Genomic DNA, 25,192 nt, shown 5'->3' on the forward strand with positions numbered 1-25,192 from the left:
TGGGATTGGAATAGTGAGGCGGTTGGCACAGACTTGATGGGCTGAAGGGCCTATATCCATGCCATAGACCTTCAAGTCTCTATGGAGGGGTCAATTACTGTAGGGGGGGGTGCAGTTGGGGGCCATGGATTTCCAGCAATTGGAAGAAGGATGAGAAGGGGATGGCAACGAGGAGATTTTGAACCAGAGGGTGGTGGCTGCCTGGAACCCGGTGCCTGGATTGGCGTTGGAGGCAGGAACGCTCAGATGGTTCAGTGGGGGTGGGGAACCTGGGATTGGAGGCAGAAGCATCGTCATTAATGGAGGCTGGAAAGTAGGGGTTGGAGTGGAGGGCTAGTATCACCAGCGGGCTGATCGGCTTCCCCTTCGGAGCCGGATTTACCTTCCCCGGTGGGCGCGTGCCGGTGCGGTTGAGCGGGTGTGCTGGGGTGGGGGGGCGATGGGAAACGCGCCTGGATCGCGGTCTCACCGGGCGGTGAGGTGGGCAGTGCCAAGGGGCCGCAACTGCCGCTGCTGCTGATGAAGTCCACGATGTGCCGCAGTGCCCTCACGTTGCTGGAGTCATTCCCTTTCCTCAGCTGCTCCTGGATCAGGCTCTCCAACTCTTCCCGGAAGGCCTGGAGAAGTCGGGGGGTGTGGTGGAAACAAGCAGAGGATGGCACGGTTAGACCAGCTGCCTGCTCGCTCCCCAGTGCCCAGTCGGGATGTAAGCTCCCCCCCTCGGCTCTTCTGTGGGTGACTCCAAACCCCTCACCCACCTCCCCTCCAAAGACGTCAATGTTCAAAGAAACTTGGGCATCCTTATGAATAAAGCTAGCTGGTAGGGAAAGCCATCTAGACCCCCTCACCACCCCCAAGAGGATTTGAGTACAGGAACTGCGATGTCATGCTTCAGTTCTATCCGATTTTGTTTGTTTACTCAGATGCTGGAATTCTCTAACCCTGAGGGCTGTGGAAACTCAGTCTCCGAGTCCTTCGAAGGTGGAGACTGATGGATCGCCAATGACCGGGGATGGGTATAGGATCAAAACCGACTGCATTGCACGGCAGGGGACCTCTCCTGCGCGGGCTGAATGGCCTCCTCCTCCTCCTCCTGTCCTGACAAAGGGGGTGTTGACACCAACAGTTGGTCAGCCCTGAGCGGGTGGGCACTGCCTGGTGAGTCTCTGGATGCCAGCTCCAGAGGGTGAGCTGGTGGTGGGGCGGGGGGTTATTTCCATTCCAGCACCAGACTGGGAGCAGATTCCCAACCTTCCCCTCCCGACGATGAACGGAATCGAACGGTGTGATCCCATTCATTCCCCGAGCCGTCCACTCTCTGCCCCGAAGGTATTCAAAGATGACCAGGTATAGCAGCTCATATCTCTATCTGGTTCCATGGCTTGAGTGCTCAGGGCATCATTTTGTTGACTCCAATCAGTGTGCACGAGCCCCTGTCTCGATTACCCCATTAATTTAACATGGGACGTCAAATCCCCAGTGAAGGAGCCCCTCAACCCATCTTCAGCCACCCAGACCAGACCCAAAGGTCAGCTAGTCCTTCTGGATCAGGGTGTCAATTTCGACCTGACGTTTTCTAGGGAGGGAGAGGCGTTTCCTTTCGGGTGGTGGGCAGTGGGTGAGAGGGGGTAGGGGAACAGAATACTGTCATGAATGTGAGGAAGCTGTGGAGGCGCCGGTTCCCATTACTCACTGGACTTTGCAGAATGACCGTCACTCGCTTCTTCTGCTCCATCACGTTGAAATCCTGTCTCAGTGTCGGAGCCATGTTCCGCAGCCGAAGGTACTCAGGGTCGCCCTCTGCCACCCGGTCAAAATAGCACTCCTTCCGAGCCGTGCCCGGCGGTGATGACACCGATACCCCCTCCTGGGCGACCTCGGCACTCATGGTTAGATTCAGCTCCGCCACTGGTCCACCACCTTCCTGCTGGGAAGATGACGGATTCAGACCATGAACTGACCCAGTTGTCCTCGGCAACTAGTGTCTCCTTGGTAACTAGTGCCCTTTCCCAACAACCGGCTGCCCTTGGCAGCCAGTGTCCCATGGGCAACCAGGTGCCTTCCCCCTGCAACTGATTGCACTCAGCAACCATGTCTCCTTGGTAACTAGCGGCCTTTCCCAGCAACCAAATGCCCTTGGCAACCAGTTGCCCTCCCACAGCAACTGATTGCCCTCGGCAACCATGTCTCCTTGGTAACTGGTACTCTTTCCCAGCAACCAATTGCCTTTGGCAACATCAGCAACCAGAATCTCCTCGGCAACCAGTGTAAAGGTAACAAGGAGGGTACATAAAGGGAAACCAATAGATGTAATATATTTAGATTTTCAGAAGGTATTTGATAAAGTACAGTTAAAGATTCAAGACCGAGGTACAGTAGTACATTCAAGACCATTCAGTTGGGGAGGTATACCAGGAAGGGCACAAATGCCAAATGTCAAGCGATGCCAAATGTATTGCGTTCTTATTTAGTCCTCGCCAATTAGTCATTCCCCCCCATCCTCCCCCCTCCCATCATTCCCACCATTACAGTCCCACAAAATTTGGCATTCTTGACATGATGGGACACGCCCTGTCTTGTCTGGAATATTTTCTGAACGGACAGATGACAATTTATCTGACAGACGGAGAGATGCATTGAAGGATGTAACGGAACAAAAGGGAATTCAGGATAAAGTGTGAGGTGACGCATAAACAAGGGCAGGACAAACAAGGCAAGGGAATACAGGATGGGCAGTAGGACCCTGGGAAGCCCCGAGGATTGAGATGGTGGGACATGACTGAGATGGATAAAACAATGAGGGGTATCGATAGGGTAGACAGGAAGGAACTTTCCCCCTCAGTGGGGGGATTAATGGGGAGAGGAGGGGTGCATAGATTTAAGGGAGGAGTTTAGAGGGGGACGTGAGAAAAAATGTTTTCCCTCAGAGGCTGGTGGGGAATCTGGAACTCACTGCCTGTAAGGGTAGGAGAGGCAGAAACCCCCATCCCATTGAAGGAGGAGTTAGATGGGCACTCGCCATGCCAAGGCAGACAGGGCTATGGGCCAGGGTCTTAGGGGAGGAAGGAGTGTAAGTCATTGGCCATGTTGGGGGTTAGCTCCTCTTCAGTGAGGTGTTCCTCTGAATCACATACAGGCATGCAGCTTGCTGGAGATTGGTGTGTGTAAATTGGTTGCCAGCTTTCTGACAATACAGCAGGGACCACATTTTGAGCAGCATCCATGGCTGCCCTGCACTCTGAGATGGCATGAAAGGCGCTACAGAGATGCAAGTCAAAAGTTTTAAATGCTGCATGTGAAGTGTCAGAATGCCACTCGCTTGGCCAAAGGACGTAACCACGGAAATCTCACGTTCCCAGAAATCTCACGGCGACTACCCCTCGAGCATCAGAGAGGAGAATCCACAGTCAAACCTCACAGTCCTATTGGTCATCCCTGGCACTGCCCACCATCTCCATCTTGTTGGCAAGGCTTCCCAGACCCTTCCTACAAAGGGAGACAGGAGTTTTGACAATGGCTTCGCCATGGCTTTTGTGCAAAGTGGTCATGGTATTTTCCTGCTCGTTTCTCCAGTTCTGAACAATTGCTGTGTCTGGTTCTTTTGTCACCACCTATCGGTTGCCCCATTAGCCATTTCTGTATCTATTATGGGTGTAGAGGGGGCACTAGTTGCCGAGGAGACACTGGTTGTCGAGGAGGGCGCTGGTTGTCGAGGGGGACGCTGGCTGCCAAAGGCAATTGGTTGCCGGGGAAGGGCACTTGTTACCAAGGAGACACAGGTTGTTGAGGGCAACTGGATGCTTGGGGGGAGGGGGCTTGGACGAGGGAGGCGCTAGTTACTGAGGAGACACTGGTTGCTTGGGTGACACCAATTGCTGAGGAGAGAACAGTTGCCTTGGAAACACCCAGTTGCCGAGGAGACACCCAGTTGCCAAGGGGACCCTGGCTGCCAAAGAAACACTAAGCATCCTCTGAAGATGGTCTTATTTCTCCACCATACCCTCTCGCTGCTTCAAGCAACTGGCCTGGACATGAGATGGTGTACTTTCAGAGGGGCATTTTCACAAGCCCCATCCCCATTCCCCGGCAAACACAGGAAGGTCAAGGGGCAGGAAATTGAAATGTTGTGAATCCAGCATTAGCAGCAAGATCTCCCTCTCTTAGCGCAGGAACAGTCCCATTTGATTCAGTCATTGGGAGCTATCGCCCTCGACTTATTGGCAACACCTCCCCCTCGACTCAGAACACTACTCCCCTCCCAAACCCCAACATCGGTTCTCAAACCTCGCCTGATATCAATCCACAGGCAGCAAGTCGGGCAGATCAGGAATGAGACATCTGGAGCAGGACCGTGACTCTGAGACTGAAGAATGAAGGGGGAAACTTGCAGATTATTCAGTTTCACCATCTGTTCCGGGAGGTCTGGAACAGTGCGGACGGTTAGAGTCGATTTCTCAGCAAATGTCAGGCTGCATTTCTCAAAACCCAAAGGCAGAGGTGATTCATCGGGAGCTGGAGGCAGTTGGATGGATTACTTCTGATGAAAATTGAATTGTGCAGAGAGCAAAGCCAGGGACTGGCATTCTCAATGCCTCTAATTGTAAATTATAGCCAATTTTCTGTGGCATATACAACTGCTCAACTCCCACTGATATTGCACAGCATTACCATGGCTGAATCAACATCCTGGGGGCTGCCATTGACCAGAAAGTCAACTGGAACAGACCGTAGAAACAAAGGGCTACTAGAGCAGGTCAGAGGCTGGGAATCCTGCAGCGAGTAACTCCCCTCCAGACTCCCCACAAAATCTGTCCCATCAATGACAGGGCACAAGTCAGGAGCGTGATGGAATACTCCTCACTTGCCCCGGATGGGGGCAGCTCCAACAACACTCGAGAAGCTCGACACCATCCAGGGACAAAGCAGTCCCCCCTCGATTGGCCCCACATCCACAAACATCCCACTCCCTCCACCTCTCAGTAGCAGCCGGGTGTACCATCTACAAGACGCACTGCAGAAATTCACCAAGGCTCCTGAGTTAACAGCTTCTAAACCTACAACCTCATCAAATTAAATGAATAAGGGTAGCAGATATAGACAAAAACCATGGTCACACAGCCACTGACAGAGATACAGGTTACACCGTCTCATTTGAGTGGCTTGAGAGGGGAGGGGTTCAGATTTTTGGGACATTGGGACCGGTTCTGGGGGAAGTGGGACAAATCGGATGGTCTACACCTGGGCAGGACTGGAACCAATGTCCTCGGGGGTGCTTTTGCTAACGCTGTTGGGGAGGGTTTAAACTAATGTGGCAGGGGGATGGGAACCAAATGAGGAGGTTAGTGGACAGTAAGGAGGTAGTAACTAAAGCCTGTAAGGAACTAGATAATGAAGTCAGTGTGACTAAGGGGAAGAGTAGGCAAAGAGCAGATGACGAACGCAAAGGGACAGGTGGTCTGAGGTGCATTTGTTTTAATGCAAGAAGTGTAGTAGGTAAGGCAGATGAACTTAGGGCTTGGATTAATACCTGGGAGTATGATGTTATTGCTATTACTGAGACTTGGTTGAGGAGGGGCAAGATTGGCAACTAAATATCCCAGGATATAGATGTTTCAGGCAGGATAGAGAGGGAGGTAAAAGGGGTGGAGGAGTTGCATTACCGGTCAAAGAGGATATTACAGCTGTGCTGAAGGAGGGCACCATGGAGGACTCGAGCAGTGAGGCAATATGGGCAGAGCTCAGAAATAGGAAGGGTGCAGTAACAATGTTGGGGCTGTACTACAGGCCTCCCAACAGTGAGCGGGAGATAGAGGTACAAATATGTAGACAGATTATGGAAAGATGTAGGAGCAACAGGGTGGTGATGATGAGAGGTTTTAATTTTCCCAACATTGACTGGGATTCACTTAGTGTTAGGGGTTTAGATGGAGTAGAATTTGTAAGCAGAATCCAGGAGGGTTTTATAGAGCAGTATGTAAATAGTCCAACTCAGGAAGGGGTCATACTGGACCTGGTGTTGGGGAATGAGCCCGGCCAGGTGGTTGAAGTTTTAGTGGGGGATTACTTTGAGAACAGTGATCACAAGCCTGTAAGTTTTAGAATACTGATGGACAAAGACGAGAGTGGTCCTAAAGGAAGAGTGCTAAACTGGGGGAAGGCCAACTATAGCAAAATTCGGCAGGAGCTGGGGAATGTGGATTGGGAGCAACTGTTTGAGGGTAAATCCACACTTGATATGTGGGAGGCTTTTAAAGAGAGGTTGATTAGAGTGCAGGACAGACATGTCCCTGTGAAAATGAGGGATAGAAAGGGCAAGATTAGGGAACCATGGATGACAGGTGAAATTGTGAGATTAGCAAAGAAGAAAAAGGAAGCATACCTAAGGTCTAGGCGACTGAAAACATTTGAGGCTTTGGAAGAATATCAGGAAAGTAGGACCAATCTGAAATGAGGAATTAAGAGGGCTAAAAGGGGTCATGAAATATCTTTAGCAAACAGGGTTAAGGAAAATCCCAAAGCCTTTTATTCGTACATAAGGAGCAATAGGGTAACTAGAGAAAGGGTTGGCCCAGTCAAGGACAAAGGAGGGAAGTTATGCGAGGAGTCAGAGAAAATGATTGAGATTCTTAATGAGTACTTTGCGCAGGTATTCACCGAGGAGAGGGACATGCCAAATGTTGAGGTTAGGGATAGATGTTGATTACTCTAGGTCAAATCGGCATAAGGAGGGGGGAAGTGTTGGGTATTCAAAAAGGCATTAGAGTGGACAAGTCCCCAGGTCCGGATGGGATCTATCCCAGGTTTCTGAGGGAAGCGAGAGAGGAAATAGCTGGGGCCTTAACAGATATCTTTGCAGCATCCTTGAGCACGGGTGAGGTCCTGGAGGACTGGAGAATTGCTAATGTTGTCCCCTTGTTTAATGTTTAAGAAGGGTAGCAAGGATAATCCAGGTAATTATAGACCAGTGAGCCTGACGTCAGTGATGGGGAAGCTGCTGGAGAAGATACTGAGGGATAGGATCTATTTACATTTGGAAGAAAATGGGTTTATTAGTGATAGGCAGCATGGTTTTGTGCAGGGAAGGTCATGTCTTACCAACTTGATAGAATTCTTTGAGGAAGTGACAAAGTTGATAGATGAGGGAAGGGCTGTAGATGTCATATACATGGACTTCAGTAAGGCGTTTGATAAGCTTCCCCATGATAGGCTGATGGAGAAAGTGAAGTCGCATGGGGTCCAGGGTGTACTAGCTAGATGCATAGAGAACTGGCTGGGCAACAGGAGACAGAGATTTGTAGTGGAAGGGAGTTTCTCAAAATGGAGAACTGTGACCAGTGGTGTTCCACAGGGATCTGTGTTGGGACCACTGTTGTTTGTGATATACATAAATGATCTGGAGGAAGGTATAGATGGTCTGATTAGCAAGTTTGCAGATGACACTAAGATTGGTGGAGTAGCAGATAGTGAAGGGGACTGTCAGAGAATGTAGCAGAATATAGATAGATTGGAGAGTTGGGCAAAGAAATGGCAGATGGAGTTCAATCCAGGCAAATGCGAGGTGATGCATTTTGGAAGATCCAATTCAAGAGCGAACTATACAGTAAATGGAAAAGCCCCGGGGAAAATTGATACACAGAGAGATCGGGGTGTTCAGGTCCATTGTACCCTGAAGGTGGCAACGCAGTCGATAGAGTGATCAAGAAGGCATACAGCATGCTTTCATTCATCGGACGGGGTATTGAGTACAAGAGTTGGCAGGTCATGTTACAGTTGTATAGGACTTTGGTTCAACCACATTTGGAATACTGCATACAGTTCTGGTTGCCACATTACCAAAAGGATGTGGATGCTTTGGAGAGGGTGCAGAGGAGGTTCACCAGGATGTTGCCTGGTATGGAGGGCGCTAGCTATGAAGAGAGGTTGAGTAGATTAGGATTATTTACATTAGAAAGACGGAGGTTGAGCGGGGACCTGATTGAGGTCTACACAATCATGAGAGGTATAGACAGGGTGGAGAGCAAGAAGCTGTTTCCCAGAGTGGGGGACTCAATTACTAGGGGTCATGATTTCAAGGTGAGAGGGGAGAAGTTTAAGGGAGATATGCGTGGAAAGTTCTTTATGCAGAGGGTGGTGGGTGCCTGGAACGCGTTGCCAGCGGAGGTGGTAGAGGCAGGCACGATAGCATCATTTACGATGTATCTAGACAGATACATGAATGGGCAGGGAGCAGAGGGATACAGATCCTTGGAAAATAGGCGACAGGTTTAGATAGAGGATCTGGATCGGCGCAGGCTTGCAGGGACGAAGGGCCTGTTCCTGTGCTGTAATTTGCTTTGTTCTTACTGTATTCACACAGCCACTGACAGAGAGATAGATTACAGTGTCTCATTGCATTCTGCTATGGACCAGACCAAACCCCCTCCAAATACATTATGGAGTTAGTCTAGACCCCAATGTTTTCTCATTTTAAAAGTAAACATAAGGTGTTGCATTCCAGATTCAATTTGATGCAACAACACAACATTAAGCAAAACAATTTATTCATACACTCCAGTTAAAATGGAACAAAAAGAAAAAATAAAACAAAAGTTGTAACTGTATTGGAAAACCTAACAGATTAGTTAGCTGCTAAATAGTAACTGTTCCAACATAGTAACATTCTTAAACACACCCTTGATAAAAGAATTTCAGAAAACAAATTTCGCTCACATGCAACGTCAGTGGCTCCGGTGGAGAAAAACACCAAGATAAAACAGAGAGAGGGTGTAGCTGCTGGGAGAGATTTACTGCAAGCTCCAAACCTGCTGAGACCCCAGAAACAATTGCTGCTGAAAAGCTTAGAAACTAAAAATCCTGGTTCTGTGAGAGCTTTCCCACACCCAGTCAGGCTGCTTCTATTGTTCGAACTTTTGAAACAAAAATCCCCAGGCCTCACAAGCTGATTATTCAAGTTTATCTGTGGAGACTGCTCATCACCTCTGGCTTAAAACCTCTCTTTAAAACAAAAACACAGGAGAAAATACATCTCTTAAATCACAGTATTTCCATAATTCACTCTCACAAATGTTACAACTCAGCTTGAAAGGGAGCAGATTGTCAGATAATCTGGTTTCCATTGGAAAGTTTACAATATAAACGTTCAGCTTATTGTTGATCTGAAGAGATGTTCATGAAATCTGCCAGTCATTAGCTGATTTGTTTGCCAATGTTCCCATCCCCAACATCTTTTGTAGTTCCCGCATCCCAGAGGGCAGGAGCTGTAACCCTGGTCTACAAGTTCCTGCCGTTGGCGAATGTGTTTGAATCTAGGTGGGGAAACATTTTTCTGTGAAGTCGTGCCCAGCAGCACCTTACACCATCTGCGCTTCTGACAGGAGCTGTGAAAATGCTGGACCTCCTGCTGAAATCCTTGTGAATTTCAAACATAATATGAGGGTGGAACAGTGGCTCAGTGGTTAGCACTGCTGCCTCACAGCACCAGATACCTGGGTTTGATTCTACCCTCAAGCGACTGTCTGTGTGGAGTTTGCACATTCTCCCCATGTCTGCGTGGATTTCCTCCGGTTTCCTCCCACAGTCCAAAGATGTGCAGGTTAGGGTGGTTTGGCTGTGCTAAATTACCCATAGTGCCCAGGGATGTGCAGGTTAGGGTGGATTGGCTGTGCTAAATTACCCATAGTGTTCAGGGGTGTGTAGATTAGGTGGGTTGAGTCTGGGTGGGATGCTCTGTGGGTCAGTGTGGACTTGTTGGGCCAAAGGGCCTGTTTCCACACTGCAGGGATCCTATGATTCTATAATTAGATGCTGAAAATCTTTGTTTGTAACAACATCAGAATTAAGAGCAGGAGTAGGCCACACAGCCCATCGAGCTTGCTCCGCCATTCTCTACCATCACAGTTGATCTCATCTTGGCCTCCACTCTAGTTTCCTGCTCCTTCTAACCGGTACCGATTAAAAATTTACCTCCTTTTTAAATGTCCTGGCATCCACTGCACTCTGGGGAAGTGAATTCCACAGTTAAATAACCTCTTGAAAGAAGTAATTCCTCCTCAGCTCTGTTTTAAATCTGCCACCCTTTGCCCTCAAATGATAACCTCTCATTTCCCATTGTCCCATGTGAGGGAACATCCGCATCTACTTTGTTAATCCTCTTTAGCCTCTGATAATTAGATTTCCTCTTGTTCTTCGGAGCTCCCAGAGAGTATGGGCCTAATCCTGCTCAATCTCTCTGCAATAACACAAAACCCCCTCGTTTCTGGAATCAGTCGAGTGAACCTCCTCTGAACTGCCTCCAATGGAACTACATCTCCCCTCAAGCAAAGGTACCAAATCTGTTCTTTCTTTATTCATTCACGGGCTGAGGGCATCGCTGGGTAGGCAGCATTTATTGCCCATCCCTAATTGCCCAGAGGGCAAATAAGAGTCAAACTGCATTGCTGTGGGTCTGGAGTCACATGTAGGCCAGACCAGGTAGGGATGGCAGTTTCCTTCCCTAAAGGACATTAGTGAACCAGATGGGTTTTTCCCCAACAATTGACAATGCATTCATGGTCATCATTAGATTCTTAATTGCCGATATTTATTGAATTCAAATTCCACTATCTGCAGTGGTGGGATTCGAACCCGGGTCCCCAGAACGTTATCTGGGTCTCTGAATTAACAGCCCAGCAACATACCCAATGCTCCCAGTGCGGTCTCACTAATGCCTTGTCCAGTTGCAGCAACCCTTCCCTACGTTTATACTCCATTCCTTTAGCAGCAAATGCTAAAATTCCATTTGCCGTCCCCATTGCCTGCTGTCCTCAGCTTTCTGTGACTCATGCACTCAGACACTCAGATCCCACTGCTTTCTCGCCGATTCGATGTTAAGTTGTCCTTTCATTCCTCCAACCAAAGTGGACAGCCTCACAACTTCTCTGTATTTTAACTCCAGCTGCCAGATTTGCGTCAGTGCCTGCTAGTAAATTTCATTGCTGTGTACGGCTGAGCATGCTCAGGGTGGTTGCAAACTCTCATGCCCTGTAATTACTCCGAGCTTACTAAATGATTATAGCTCATTAAGACTCATAGTTGCTCTGCTGACTGATTATTACAATTACCCCGTCAACAGTTGGCACCATCTTTTTGCCAAATGCTCCTGATGGTGGAAACTATTGTAGGGGCGAACTTTTATGTCTTCGAGTCAGCACCTCGAGTGTGCTGTCTCAGTATCTAAAGCCAAGGGTGAAGGTTGAGGGGCATGTTGGCTAGCCTGATCAGGACTGCCTTTGGAGGTTGTAGTCCTGGAGTCGCAGAGATCGACAGGATTGAAAAAGACCCTTCGGCCCACCAAGTCTGTGCCAACCACCTCACTATTCAAATCCCCATTTCTCAGCACTTGGCCCACAGCCTTGGCATGGCGAGTGCCCATCTAAATCCTTCTTCAATGGGATAGGGGTTTCTGCCTCTCCCACCCTTACAGGCAGTGACTTCCAGATTCCCCACCAGCCTCTGGATGAAAACATTTTTCCTCACGTCCCCCTCTAAGCCTCTTGCACCTTCCCTTAAATCTATGCCCCCCACTGTCCAGGCATACATCCCTCCATCAAGGGGACAAGTTCCTTCCTGTCTACCCTATCGATACCCCTCATCGTTTTATCCATTTCAATCACGTCCCCCCTCTCAATCTCCTCTGCTCTAAGGAAAACAACCCCCAGTCTGTCCCAATCTCTCTTCAAGAACTGAAACTCTCCAGCCCCCACAAGGCAACTTCCTGGTAAATCTCCCTCTGCCCCCTCTCCCAGTGCTATCACATCCCTCCTATAATGTGGATTCCAGAACTTGCACACAATACTCTCGCTGTGTGGCCTAACTGACGTTTTATATACAGTTCCCAGCCAAACCTCCCTGCTCCTAAACCCTACGCCTCGGTTAATGAAGGTAGGTATCCCATAATCCTTCTGAACCATTCTATCCCCCTGTCCGGTTACCTCAAGGGACCTTGGTACATGCACAGCAAGATCCCTCTGATCCTTGGTGCTTCCCAGGGTCCTACCACCCGTCCGGTATTCCCTCGTTTGTCCTGCCCGAGGGGATCACCTCACATTTATTTGGATTGTGTTACAAACATGAAAGTAATTCCGTTCAGGGGTTAGCTGTAAACGTTGGGAGTAAACAGATAGAGGGCATCAACTGAATGCCCCAAGCACATATAAAGAGAGGCCGCTGGGTTGACAGCAAGCAGAGGAATAAACAAGAAAGAGATTGCCATCCAGTTGTAAAGTGTGAGGGAAGCTACAAGAGAAAGCTCAGTGTGTAATCGCAGTGAGGAAGCTGCTCCAAGTTGCTGTTCAGATCGCCGCTATGGCGCAATTGTTGAGCAAACGAGAGTTGGCAGCGAGCAGCCGTCTTGGTTTCTCCAAAGTGTGTCCCTCTCGGAGCAACTTCTAGACGCAGCCAAGCGAGGAACTTTGCGGGGGTCAGGGGAAACATTGTCCAGGAGCCATGGAGAGGGAGAGACAGAGAGATCGGAAACAAATGCAGGAAACGTTGCCTCTCATCGATGGCCCTGTGATCAATGCCTGGGCCCTGAACCGCTCTTACAGGAGGAAGTTGAGGCTGTAAATTCTCCCCCCTCCTGCTCTCTGCTCGTGGCTGACCTCTGGTCTTGAGGAAGGAAATGCTCCACATGTAACCTTGTGTGCTTTCACTCACTGCGATATCCGCAGTTTGTAATTAAAGTTACACAAAATGCATCATGGCTTGTGCGTGCCTCTCGGGACCCAAAGGAAGCTAAACCAGTAACCCCCTGGGCAACTGGGCCAAGAAAGATGGAGGCCGAGGGGGGACTGTGTTGGGAGCTGTTACGCTGGGGAGCGAGCAACCCAGGACAAAAGGATCTCCATTGCAATGCTGCTCCTCAATCACACTGGCATGACCATCACTGAATCCCTCCCACTATCAACATCCTGGGAGTTACCATTTCCAACAAGAGAGAAGCTAACCATCACCCCCTTGACATTCAATGGCATTACCATCACTGAATCCTGCACCCCCCCAACCCGCCCCACTATCAACATCCTGGGGGTTATCATTGACCAGAAACTCAACTAGACCAGCCCCATATAAAAACAGCAGCTACAAGAGCAGGTCAGAGGCTGGGAATCCTGCAGCGAGTAACTCCCCTCCTGACTCCCCAGCAAAGCCTGTCCCACCATCGACAAGGCACAAGTCAGGATGGAATACTCCCCACTTGCCCCGGATGCGGGCAGCTCCAACAACACTCGAGAAGCTCAACACCATCCAGGGACAAAGCAGCCCCCCGCTCAATTGGCCCCAACATCCACAAACATCCCACTCCCCCCACCACCGACGCTCAGTAGCAGCAGTGTGTACCATCTACAAGATGCACTGCAGCAACTCACCGAGGCCCCTCAGACAGCACCTTCCAAAGCCACGACCCACTTCCATCCAGAAGGACAAGGGGCAGCAGGTACATGGGAACACCACCTCCTGCAAGTTCATCCTCCGAGCCCCTCACCGTCCCCGACTTGGGAAATAAATCGGCTGTTGCTTCAGTGTCGCTGGGTCAGAATCCTGGAACTCCCTCCCTGAGGGCACTGTGTGGGGGTCCCTGCATCACACAGACTACAGCAACTCACCCCCGCCTTCCCAAGGGGGGACAATTAGGGGAGAACAGGGCAATAAATGCTGGGCCTGACCAGCGACGCCCACATCCCACGAATGAATAAAAACCCAAGATCTTTTGTCGATTGGACTGGCCACTGGTTCACTACATAGAAACAGAGAAAATAGGAACAGGAGGAGGGCATTCAGCCCTTTGAGCCTACTCCACTATTCAATGTGACCATGGGCCGATCATTCAAATCAGTCCCCTATTGCCCGCTTTCATCCTCCCCCAGATCCTTCGACCCCTTTCGCCTCGAGGACCAAATCTAACTCCTTCCTAAAAGCCGCCAATAAAATAGCTGCATTTAGATAGCGACTTCCGTGACCCGTGAGCATCTGGCAGCCAGCGAGGACAGTTTTGAGGCGCGGGCTCTGTCGCAATTAGAAAATGTGTCAGTCAATTTGCTCGCAGGACGTTGCCTTTCTGAATGGGGGAGCAATAAACTGCGAGGGCTCCTTCTTGAAACAATGGCCAAGGGATTCTTGATGGACGTCAACATTGCCTCAGCTACACCTCTGACCTCAGGGATCGGTGAGGAATTGCAACGTTAATAAAGACGCGCCCTTACAAAAACGACAGCATTACACGCCTTTTGACCCAATGGGGAAGCACGCACTTGTACCGGGAGTAGCGGAGGTGGGAATGTGCAAAGGGATGGGCTCAGGAAAAGTAGGAAATGCATGGTTAAGTTGAACATTGCTTAAAGGAGATATGATGTCCATGTTTCTCATCTGGCCCGAATCAGGACCAAAATGCAAGGAAGCCAAAAGTCAGAAAGATAACAGCCAAGTACCATGTGAGAGGAGAGTACTGATTGGCTGGACTACTGGTTGGCATGGAGATGCGGCTGGAGCTGTCGATGACCAAATCTTACTGGTGAAATCCAAACCGGGAAAGTCAAACCTGATTGGTCAGGGCATTGACATTGCTGCCTCCCTAGCGCATCCCTCACTGAGAAAAGGCTGGAGTGCGGACATATCCTTTTGGCCCCCAATGGAAAGGGTCCTGTGCATGAACGTACATGGCCTCAAGCATGTCATAGGGATGTGCAGCACGGAAACAGACCCTTCAATCCAACTCGTCCATGGTGACCAGATATCCCAAATTCATCCTGTCCCATCTGATGGGCCAAGGAGAGGCGGGTGGGGTTCAATTCAGATAAATGTGAGATGCTGCATTTTGGAAAGGCACATCAGGGCAGGACTTATACATTTAATGGTAAGGTCCTGGGGAGTGTTGCTGAACAAAGAGACCTCGAGGTGCAGGTACATAGTTCCTTGAAAGTGGAGTCGCAGGTAGACAGGGCGGTGAAGAAGGTGTTTGGTATACTTGCATTTATTGGTCAGTGCATTGAGATGGGAGGTCATGTTGCGGCTGTACAGGACATTGGTTAGGGCCACTTTTGGAATACTGCATTCAATTCTGGTCTCCCTGCTGTAGGAAGGATGTTGTGCAACTTGAAAGGGTTCAGAAAAGATGTTCAAGGATGTTGCCAGGGTGGGAGGGTTTGAGCTATAGGGAGAGACTGAATAGATTGGGGCTATTTTCCCTGGAGCGTCGGAGGCTGAGGGGGTGACCTTATAGAGGTTTATAAAATCATGGGGGAGGCTTGGATAGGGGTAAATAGCCAAGCATGTGTCAGGGCAGCATTCCTAGGCTGGTTGAGCAATCTGCTCGCTGCAGATAGTCAAAAGGGCAATCCGTCTGCCCTGGCGTGCCAGGCTTTGGCTCATGGTTTCGACTCGGATGGCTCCACACTGGCACAACCATATCGTTAGAGAGGAAAATAAAAAAAATCACCAAAACACGAGAGAGCGGATTTGTTCGGCCCATATTCAGTGGCGAAGCAGGCTCGATGAACCGGCTCCTATCCCCGGTTACCACTTGGCACATCCTGGCACCGTGGGTAATGGCAGTGGAATGGGTAACCCAGCAAGGGAGGGAAGGGGCAACGCCAATCGCCAAACGAGAAAATAAGACAAAATGAGGGTGTTTTTCAAAAAGGGAACAGTGTCGGTCACAGTCACTGAGCGGGAGATCTAATCCCCGAGAGCTAGGGTGGGGAACTCATGTTGGTGGGGGCACCTGGGGGTATGAGGGTTGGTCTGTTGTAACCTCACCCAAGCAGCTGTACAGGATGTTTATAGAGTCTTGGAGTCATTACAGCATGGAAACAGACCCTTCAGCCCACCTCGTCCATGCTGGCCAGGTATCATAAATTAATCTGGTGCCATTTGCCAGCATTTGGCCTACATCCCACTAAACCCATCCTACTCATGTACCCATCCAGATGACTTTTAAATGTTGTCATTGTACCAACCTCCACCACTTCCTCTGGCAGCTCGTTCCATACATGCACCACCCTCTGTGTGAAAAAGTTACCCCTCATATCCCTTTTAAATCTTTCCCCTCTCACCTTAAACCTATGCCCCTCTAGTTTTGGACTCCCCTACCCTGGGGAAAAGACCTTGCTTATTCACCTTATCCATGGCCCCTCATGATTCTATACAGTCACCCCTCAGCCTCCGAAACTCCAGGAAGAAATGGCCCCAGCCTATTCAGCCTCTCCCTATGGCTCAAACTCTCCAACCCTGGCAACATCCTTTCCCGAAACCTTTCAAGTTTCACAACACCTTTCCTACAGCAGGGAGACCAGGACTGGACGCGATATTCCAAAAGTGGCCTCACCAACACAAAGTTTCTTGCCAGCAAATCCCAGAGATCTGCAGGACCCCACCACGCTCCCCCCACACGCCCCCCCCCCCCCGAGCCTGTGTGTGGTGATAGAGGAAAATGCAACCCTACACTCCACCCTTTGGTGCATCCAGTCTTTACCCAGTGCCCAGAGATGGCACTCCTGCCTGGTGCTGGGTCAAAGGAAGCAGAGGAGACAGACCAGAAATGTGTAAAGGACAGAGAAAGAGACGAAGGGAGGGTGGGGGGGAAATGACAGAGTGGACAGCAGTCCCAGGGATAGGGAATGGCCTCATGTGAATTGGCCTCCAAGATTGCAGGGAGCCCTTGATGGACTGAATGGCCTCCTACTGCACTACACTGGCACGATACCACCCACGGTGCGAACGTTCATTGACAATCTGATGCTGTGCCCCTCACAAAAATTCTTCCAATGGACACAGCACGGTTGTAGATTGACAACTCAGTGCCTATGTTTGAATTTATTCACTTGTGAGACATGGGCGTCGCTAGCAGGGCCCAGCATTTATTGCCCTGCTCCCCCCTAATTGTCCCCTTGAGAAGGTGGGGGTGAGCCGCTGCAGTCCGTGTGGTGTAGGGACCCCCACACAGTGCCCTCAGGGAGGGAGTTCCAGGATTCTGACCCAGCGACACTGAAGGAACGGCCGATATATTTCCCAAGTCGGGGACGGTGAGGGGCTCGGAGGGTGAACTTGCAGGGGGTGGTGTTCCCATGTACCTGCTGCCCCTTGTCCTTCTGGATGGAAGTGGGTCGTCGGTTTGGAAGGTGCTGTCTGAGGGGCCTCGGTGAGACGCTGCAGTGTATCTTGTAGACGGTATACGTTGCTGTGACTGAGCGTCGGTGGTGGGGGGAGTGGGATGTTTGTGGATGTGGGGCCAATCGAGCGGGGGGCTGCTTTGTCCCTGGATGGTGTCGAGCTTCTCGAGTGTTGTTGGAGCTGCCCCCATCCGGGGCAAGTGGGGGGTATCCCATCACATTCCTGACTTGTGCCTTGTCGTTGGCTTTGGGGAGTCAGGAGGGGAGGTGTGCGTGTGTGCGCGCGAGAGACAAACTGTGTGTGTGTGAGTCAGAGAGAGAGAGAGAGAGAGATACAGAGACAGAGAGAGACTGTGTGTGTGTGTGAGTCAGAGAGAGAGAGACAGAGACAGAGAGACACTGTGTGTGTGTGTGTGTGTGAGAGAGAGAGAGAATTTATCTGGGTGTCCGTTTGAACACTCGGAGAGTCTGGTGTCCTTGGTCAGATTCACATACCTGTCCCCACATCGCTAGCTAACGGACACAGGAGTCAGGAAGAGATTCCCCACCACTCTGGGAGGTCCTAAAGCAAGGGGCAAATGACAGAGGAACTTACAAATCGGCCTGACATGGGGATGGCGATGGTTTCAGTTCTAGACTGCGTTTGGCTTGTTTTGCTCTTTCTCTCTCACACACACACACTGACTTAAAAAAAAATCTTCAAAACCTCACAGCTGTTTGACTGGGGGATGCACTGCAGACCCACACCCCTTCCTCATTCTCCCGGCTGTCACCCTCAGCTCCCTATCATTTTCGGCTAAGGAGATACGGAGAGTGGGGTTCAGACTGTTCGGGTCTAACGTTAAACTCCAGCGTTCCCCACATTTATTTAACTCGAATCCTTTGCCCCTGTCCCCTCAAACCACCTCAAGATGCTGCAGCTTGCCAGGAAACGGGCGAGGAGTTATCCTTTCGCCACGTCCACGTCCCCCTCGGCGATACGTTAATTCAGCCTCAATACTGTCAGGCTCTTTCTCAGGGACTGAGCCATTCAGCACACGCTTCCCCTCCTCCCGTCCCTGCAAAAACTAAACTAAAACAATTCCCTTCCTCGGCCAAGTATATTCCTTCCCCCCGAGTGTCCCCCAAGCAGGCGAACTGTTACCTGCGTAGCTGCTGCATTGCTGTATCCTCCGGACCTTTCCAGCGTTCAGGGATTGCCTTGGCTCGCTCAGAGCTGGTCAACCCCCACCCCCAGAGAGAGAGAGAGAAAGGACTCCCGCTTCCCCCTCACCGAGGAGCTGCCTGTCCGCTGATAGCGGCCATCCAGCCGTTATCTCTAAATGCAGAAGGGGGCGTGGGACACAGCGTCAGGTCCCCTTTCCCCTCCGCTGACAAGATGTGAGGCATGAAATCGAGCAGCGGAACAGAAACCGTCAGCAAACTTGAGAGGCTCATCGGGGCAGCACTGTGGCTCAGTGCTAACCACCGCTGCCTCACAGCACCCAGGGACCCAGGTTCAATTCCACCCTCGGGGAGACTGTCTCTGTGTGTGCAGTTTGCACATTCTCCCCCGTATCTGCACGCGTATGCTCATATTTCCTCCCACAGCCCAGGGATGTGCAGGTTAGGGTGGATTGGCCGTGCTAAATTACGCCATAGTGCCCAGGGATGTGCAGGTTAGGGCGGATTGACCGTGCTAAATTGTCCAGGTGACTTATAAAGGGGGAAGGGTCTGGGTGGGATGCTCTGAGGGTCAGTGTAGACTTGTTGGGCCGAAGTGCCTGTTTCCATACTGTAGGGATTCTAGGATCTTCTATTCTAGCTTGAGAAAAGCCTGATCCTGGGTACAGAGAGACTGTCTTGGAGGGTGGGGGGGTTTCATTCATTCTTTTGAAGAATGAGATGCGACCCTGTCTGAACGTATAAATTCTTCCAGGACTTGACAGAAGTGGAGGAGGTTATTCCCTCCTTCCCCAACCTCCCCACCCCCGAATAGTAACTCAGGCTCGTGTTCACAGGGGAGGGGGGAGGGGGTGAAATTCCGTTGATAAATCACCAAGAAAACATTTGAGTTCTTTGCCGCTGACAGTGACTGGGATGGCCATAAACCTGCCCCCACCCTCCCTTTACATGGTCTGGCCTATACGTGACCCCGTGCCCAGCTCCCCACCCCACCCCAACCCCGACCCACAGCTATTCAGTTGCACAAGGGGTCCTAGAAGGACTGTGCGTTGGTAAGAGGAAGAAACTCAGAAAATAGGAGCTCGGTGTAGGCCATTCGGCCCTTCCAGCCCGCTCCCCCTTCGGATCCGTTCGTGGGCTGATCATCGAACTCAGTACCCATCCCCCCCACCACCTCATCCTCTCCCATTCCCCGCTTTCACCCTTTCGCCCCAAGAACTACATCCAACTCCTTCCCAAAGACATTGAGCATCTCGGTCCCGACCGCTTTCCAGCCTCAGAGAATTTCCCCGAGGCTTGCCTGGCTCTCCGAGGGAAGACACTGTTGACTCTCCTACAAAGGGAAGAGGATGTTTCCCGCGAGGGGGGTGCTATACGAATGCAGGAGCTGTTGTTGAGCTGGGTATGAAGACTCTGCGAAAGGCGCGGGGGATGGGTGAGGGGTGGTCTGTAATCACGCACTGACCATGCCCACACCTCAGGGCTGCAAGCATTCTCGGAATAAAACGTTGCATTTCACCAAAAGGAGCGAATTACTCTGCAACTCTCGTACACAGCTTCCTTTCGTCAGAAAATACTTCCTGACAAGAGATTCTTATCCATACGAGTTCCTGCTTCCTCCCAACACATTACTTTCCGCTTGTCCTTCCTGTCCTGCCATCTCTTTCCATCTTTCTCTTACTGCTTCCCAGGGGACGAGCAGTCATTTCACTGTGAGTTATGGCGACTATTTGAGAGAGGATCGGAGTACAGGAGCAGGGATGACTCGCTGCAATTGGACAGGGTGAGACTGCACTCTGGAGTATTGTGTGTTGGAGGTTTTGGGGTCTCCTTATCCGAGGGGAGGGGGCTTTGGCGATGGATGGAGTGCAGTAAAGGTTTTCTCAGACTGATTCCTGGTATGGCACAGACTGACGTGGGAGGAGAGACTGGATCAGCAGGCTCATATTGGACTCGAACCATTAACTCTGCTTTCTCTCTCTCTCTCTCCACAAATACGGCCAGACCTGCTGAGTTTCTCCAGCATTAGAGTCATACAGCATGGAAACAGGCCCTTCGGCCCACTTCGTCCATGATGCCCAGATATCCTAGATTAATCTAGTCCCATTTGCCAGCATTTGGCCCATATCCCCCTAAACCCTTCCTATTCATGTACCCATCCCGATGCCTTTTAAATGTTGTAATTGTACCAGCCTCCACCACTTCCTCTGGCAGCTCATTCCACACACGCACCACCCTCTGTGTGAAAAACTTGCCCCTCAGGTCCCTTTTCAATCTTTGCCCTCTCACCTTAAACCTATGCCCCTCTAGTTTTGGACTCCCCTAACCCTGGGGAAAATACCTTGGCTATTCACCCTATCCATGCCCCTCATGATTTTATCAACCTCGATAAGGTCATCCCCTCAACTTCCGACACTCCAGGGAAAATAGCCCCCAGCCTATTTAGGTTCTCCCTATAATTCAAACCCTCCAGTCCCGGTAACATCACTGTAAATCTTTTCTGCACCCTTTCCAGTTTAATAACATTCTTACTGCAGCAGGGAGACCAAAATTGAACGCGGTATTCCAAATGTGGTCCAACCAATGTTCTGTACAGCTCCTACATGACCTCCCAACTCCTATACTCAATGCACTGACCAGTAAAGGCAAGTATACCAAACACCTTCTTCACCGCCCTGTCTACCTGCAACTCCACTTTCAAGGAACTATGAACCTGCACCCCAAGGTCTCTCTGTTCAGCAACACTCCCCCAGGGCCCTGCCATTAACCGTGTAGGCCCTGCCCTGGTTTGTCTTCCCACAATGCAACACCTCACATTTATCCGAGTTAAACTCCACTCCTAATTGTACAACTCTATGACGCAAAACAAATTTTAAAAAAACCCACAGAAACTCAAAAAGAAACACCAGGAATGAGCTCCTTCAGTCTCATAATCCTCCTGGGGTAGAAGGAAAACGGAGTTAGGTTTCTGTAAATCCCTCGCTGTAATTCTAACGCCAACCCCCCTTGGATTTGACCCTGAGGTGGAGTCCACAGGCCGCGGGGAGGGGCTGGGTTCATGGGAGACCCATGGAGCGTGGGAATGGGGAACGGCACCTTCCTCTTGGCCCACAGGCCATGCTGGGAAGTGGGGGGCTGGAAACGGCTGTCCTCACCCCACCCCACCCCCGTCTGATCGGAGAAATATCTGACCATCAAACCGCCAAGCCGTGACTGAACCAGAGTGTGGTTTGACAGCATTTCTTTTACCGATGGCAGGTGGGCACTTCTGGCGAGACTGGCATCAGCTCTGCTCATCACTAGTCACCCTCGGACTGAGTGCCCTGCTCGGTAGATTGAGCGGGCACATGGTGGGCAGGGGATGGTTATCACACTCCCCCCAGCAGATCTCCCGAGTAGGCACGGACCTCGGCTGGGGGTAGAGAAGGTGTCTATGAACCTGGTCCAAACAAACCTCTCACGTCAGATTGGAAAGGACAACTTTACACTCAAATGGAAGTTTCAAATACTCGCTGCAGGCTCAAAAGTGAATTAAAAGCATCATCGATTCACCACGACCTCTGTCCCTGTCCTGGGAGTGTTTGATGGGGGGACCGTGTAGAGACAGCTTTACCCTGTATCTAACCCCGTGCTGTCCCTGTCCTGGGCGTGTTTGATGGGGGGGGGCAGTGTAGAGAGAGCTTTACCCTGTATCTAATCCTGTGCTGTCCCTGTCCTGGGAGTGTTTGATGGGGGGGACAGTGTTGAGGGAGCTTTACCCTGTATCTAACCCCATGCTGTCCCTGTCCTGGGAGTGTTTGATGCGGGGCACAGTGTAGAGAGAGCTTTACCCTGTATCTAATCCTGTGCAGTCCCTGTCCTGGGAGTGTTTGATGGGGGGGACAGTGTAGAAGGAGCTTTACCCTGTATCTAACCCCGTGCTGTCCCTGTCCTGGAAGTGTTTGTTGGGGACAGTGTAGAGGTAGCTTTACTCTGTATCTAATCCTCTGCTGTCCCTGTCCTGGGAGTGTTTGATGGGGCACCGTGTAGAGAAAGCTTTACCCTGTATCTAACCCTGTGCTGTCCCTGTCCTGGGAGTGTTTGATGGTGGGGACAGTGTAGAGAGGGTGACTTTCAGTTTAAAAGAGTTGAGCAATTATTTGTACAGTTCAGGGCCAGTAAATGTCAGGATGCGGGTTCCATCTGAATTTCCTCTTCCAATGTGAGTTTCTGACTTCAACTGAACTAACAGCTTGAGAGAAATGAAGTGTAGGGGCTGGGGATTGCATAGAACATCGCGCTGTACAACACAGGAACAGGCCCTCCGGCCCACCATGTCTGTGCTGACCGTGATTCCAAGCTGCTCCCATTCGCCTACACACAGTCCGTATCCCTCCAATCCCTGCCTGGTTATGGAAATGCCCCTTAAGCGTCGCTATGGTATCTGCTTCTCCCACCTCCCCTGCCAGTGTTCCAGGTACCACCCACCCTCTGTGTGAAAAAAAACCTGCCTTGCTCATCTCCTTTAAACTTTCCCCCTCTCACCTTAAACCTATGCCCCCTGGTATTTGACATTTCCACCCTGGGTAAAAGACTTCAACTATCCACCCTATCCCTGTCTCTCATGATTTTATAGATTTCTATCAGGTCGTCCCTCAGTCTCTAAGTAAACAATCCAAGTTTGTCCAATTTTTCCTCATAGCTAATATGCTCCAATCCAGGCAACATCCTGGTACACCACTTCTGCCCCCTCTCCAAAGCCTCCATATCCTTCCTATAGGAGGGTGACCAGAAAGGCTCACAATACTCCGAATGTGACCTGACTGGAATTTAAAGCGGCTCGGCGAGGACTGGGGGGGGGGGGGGGGGGGGGTGGGGGCAAGTTGGGAGGGAACACAAAACGGAGGCAGACAGATGTTTCCTCAAACAAACAGCAGGTCAGGTCCACTTCAGGCCTACGTTTTGCCACGTCCTTACTCCCGGCTACACAGAGGCACACATCTCCCATTCACCGCCTCCCCCCGACAACTGCTGCTGCCTCAGAGCAAGGGGGAAATGAAGGAGACACATTTTACAGGCAGGAAGTCAAAGAGACACAAAAAAAAAACAGAACTCTGCGAAGTCCGAAGAGAAATATTCCACGCTTGTATTCCTGGGCCATCCTTACCACTGTGCCCTTGGCTGGGGACAGGCTCAGGAACCTGAGCTGTCCTTTGAGCAGAGGTGGGGATTTCTGTTGAGTTTTGTTTTTGTCCCCGTAACCTCACGCTTTTTTTTTAAAATCGTGCGTGTCTTGCGACACTTGTGAGACCAAAGTGTTGAGCTGTCACCATCAGCCGTCAATAGCAAACCCCCTTCCTCCCCCCAACCCCACCCTTGTCCTTAAACCAGCCTGGCCCTCCACGTGACTCCAGGCACGAGTGGTCCTCTGATGGCACCTGGAAGAGGGATTAGACTTCACGACCCAGCTCCTTCAGCCCTCGGCGCTGAAGAATTCCACAGATTCGCTCCCCTCGGGAGAGAAGAGATTCCAACCTCATCTCTGTCTTACTCTGAGATTACACCCTGTGGTACTAGACTCTCCCACAAGGGGAAACAATCCTGTCCACATCTCCCCCCGTCAAAGTCCCTCTAAGAATCTTTCAGCTTTCACTAAGGACGCCTCTCATTCCTCTAAATGAGTACAGCGCCCTGAACCACTCAACCTCTCCTCACAAACACGTGACTGGCTCGGCCAATGCCTGCCTGGAATCGTGAAGCCCCTGACTTCAAACCTGGCACCGGCTCGGTACAGGGTGGATTCTCCTGTCGTTCTGGTTTGTTTGGAGTCAGGTCTCCTCTCCAAGGGCCATACCCTTCTATCTCCCCATGCCCCTCCTTCCGAGATCCAGGGAACCAGCACTCCTGAGCAAGGTGGGAATATTTCAGGCCTTCAAGAGGAGATTGGACCCTTGGCTAGAGTGAAAGGTACTTTTTATTTCCCTCCCCCCATGGAGATATAGAGGTCTGGGGTGGGAGGGAAGAGGTTTTGGGATTGGTGCGTAAGCAGGAGTCCAATACAGGGTTGTGGATAAAATGGCCTTTTGCCAGTGGGACGGGCCTAGAGCTGGTATTCTGAGCACGGGACAGTTCGCAGCTCAATTTGGCCTGTGCCCTCACTACCTGATGTGAAACTGAGCTCAGACTTTCCGCTCCCCTCATTCACCATGCCCCCCGCCCGACTGTTTCTTTCAAATAGCTAGGAAGAGACTCCCTAAAGGCAGTACTTTGTGATTGTCATTTCAACAGGAGGATGGAGAGAAATTCATGATTTGTATGTGTCTAAGAGAGACTGTGTGAGTGTGTGTGTGTATTGGCGTGTGTGTGTGTGTGTGTGTAGTACATACATGAGTGTGTTGGTTTGTACTTGTGACGGTGTTTGTGTGTGTGTCTGTGACTGTGTGTGAGAGATTGTGCATACCTGTGTGTGTCTCGGTGAGATGGTGGGTCACTGAGTCTTTGTGTATGTGTGTGTGAATCTGTGAGTGTCAGAGATGAGACTGTGTGTGTGTGTGTGTGACTGTGTGTGTGCAAGAATGATTGTGCAAGAGTGTGTGCACGAGAGTGACTGTGCAAGAGTGTGTGCACGAGAGTGACTGTGCAAGAGTGTGTGTGTGCGCGTGTGTCTATGTGAGAGAGAGAGTGTGAGAGTATGAGTGTGAGAATTTGTGTGTGAGTGAATGTGTCTGTGTGGAAGAGAGACTGTGTGAGAGAGAGAGACTGTGTGTCTGTGTACATATGTGTGACTGTGTGTGTGTCTGTGTGTGTGCGAGAGAGAGAGTGTGTGTCTGTGTGTGTGCGAGAGAGAGAGTGTGTGTCTGTGTGTGTGCGAGAGAGAGAGTGTGTGTCTGTGTGTGTGCGAGAGAGAG

General features: G+C 50.7%; 1 protein-coding gene across 7 annotated transcripts in view; it reads right to left on the minus strand.

Moving 5' to 3' along the window:
• Window positions 1-25,192, minus strand: part of LOC109924998 (beta-adducin-like) — a 67,478-nt gene that overhangs the window by 33,857 nt on the left and 8,429 nt on the right. The window contains exons 1-4 of one of the 7 annotated variants that reach the window (XM_048618605.1): window positions 18,286-18,429; window positions 17,637-17,703; window positions 1,694-1,927; window positions 470-617 (exon numbers count right to left, since the gene is read on the minus strand). In XM_048618605.1, coding sequence (XP_048474562.1) covers window positions 470-617; window positions 1,694-1,927; window positions 17,637-17,648 — 394 coding nt within the window. In that variant the 5' untranslated portion in view covers window positions 17,649-17,703; window positions 18,286-18,429. Of the gene's footprint in view, window positions 1-469; window positions 618-1,693; window positions 1,928-17,636; window positions 17,704-18,285; window positions 18,430-25,192 lie in introns of those variants that run through there. The other 6 variants (XM_048618600.1, XM_048618599.1, XM_048618602.1 and 3 more) reach the window with 6 other exon arrangements.

This window comes from Rhincodon typus, chromosome 40, assembly GCF_021869965.1.
Source record: "Rhincodon typus isolate 14 chromosome 40, sRhiTyp1.1, whole genome shotgun sequence".
Lineage (NCBI taxonomy): Eukaryota > Metazoa > Chordata > Chondrichthyes > Orectolobiformes > Rhincodontidae > Rhincodon > Rhincodon typus.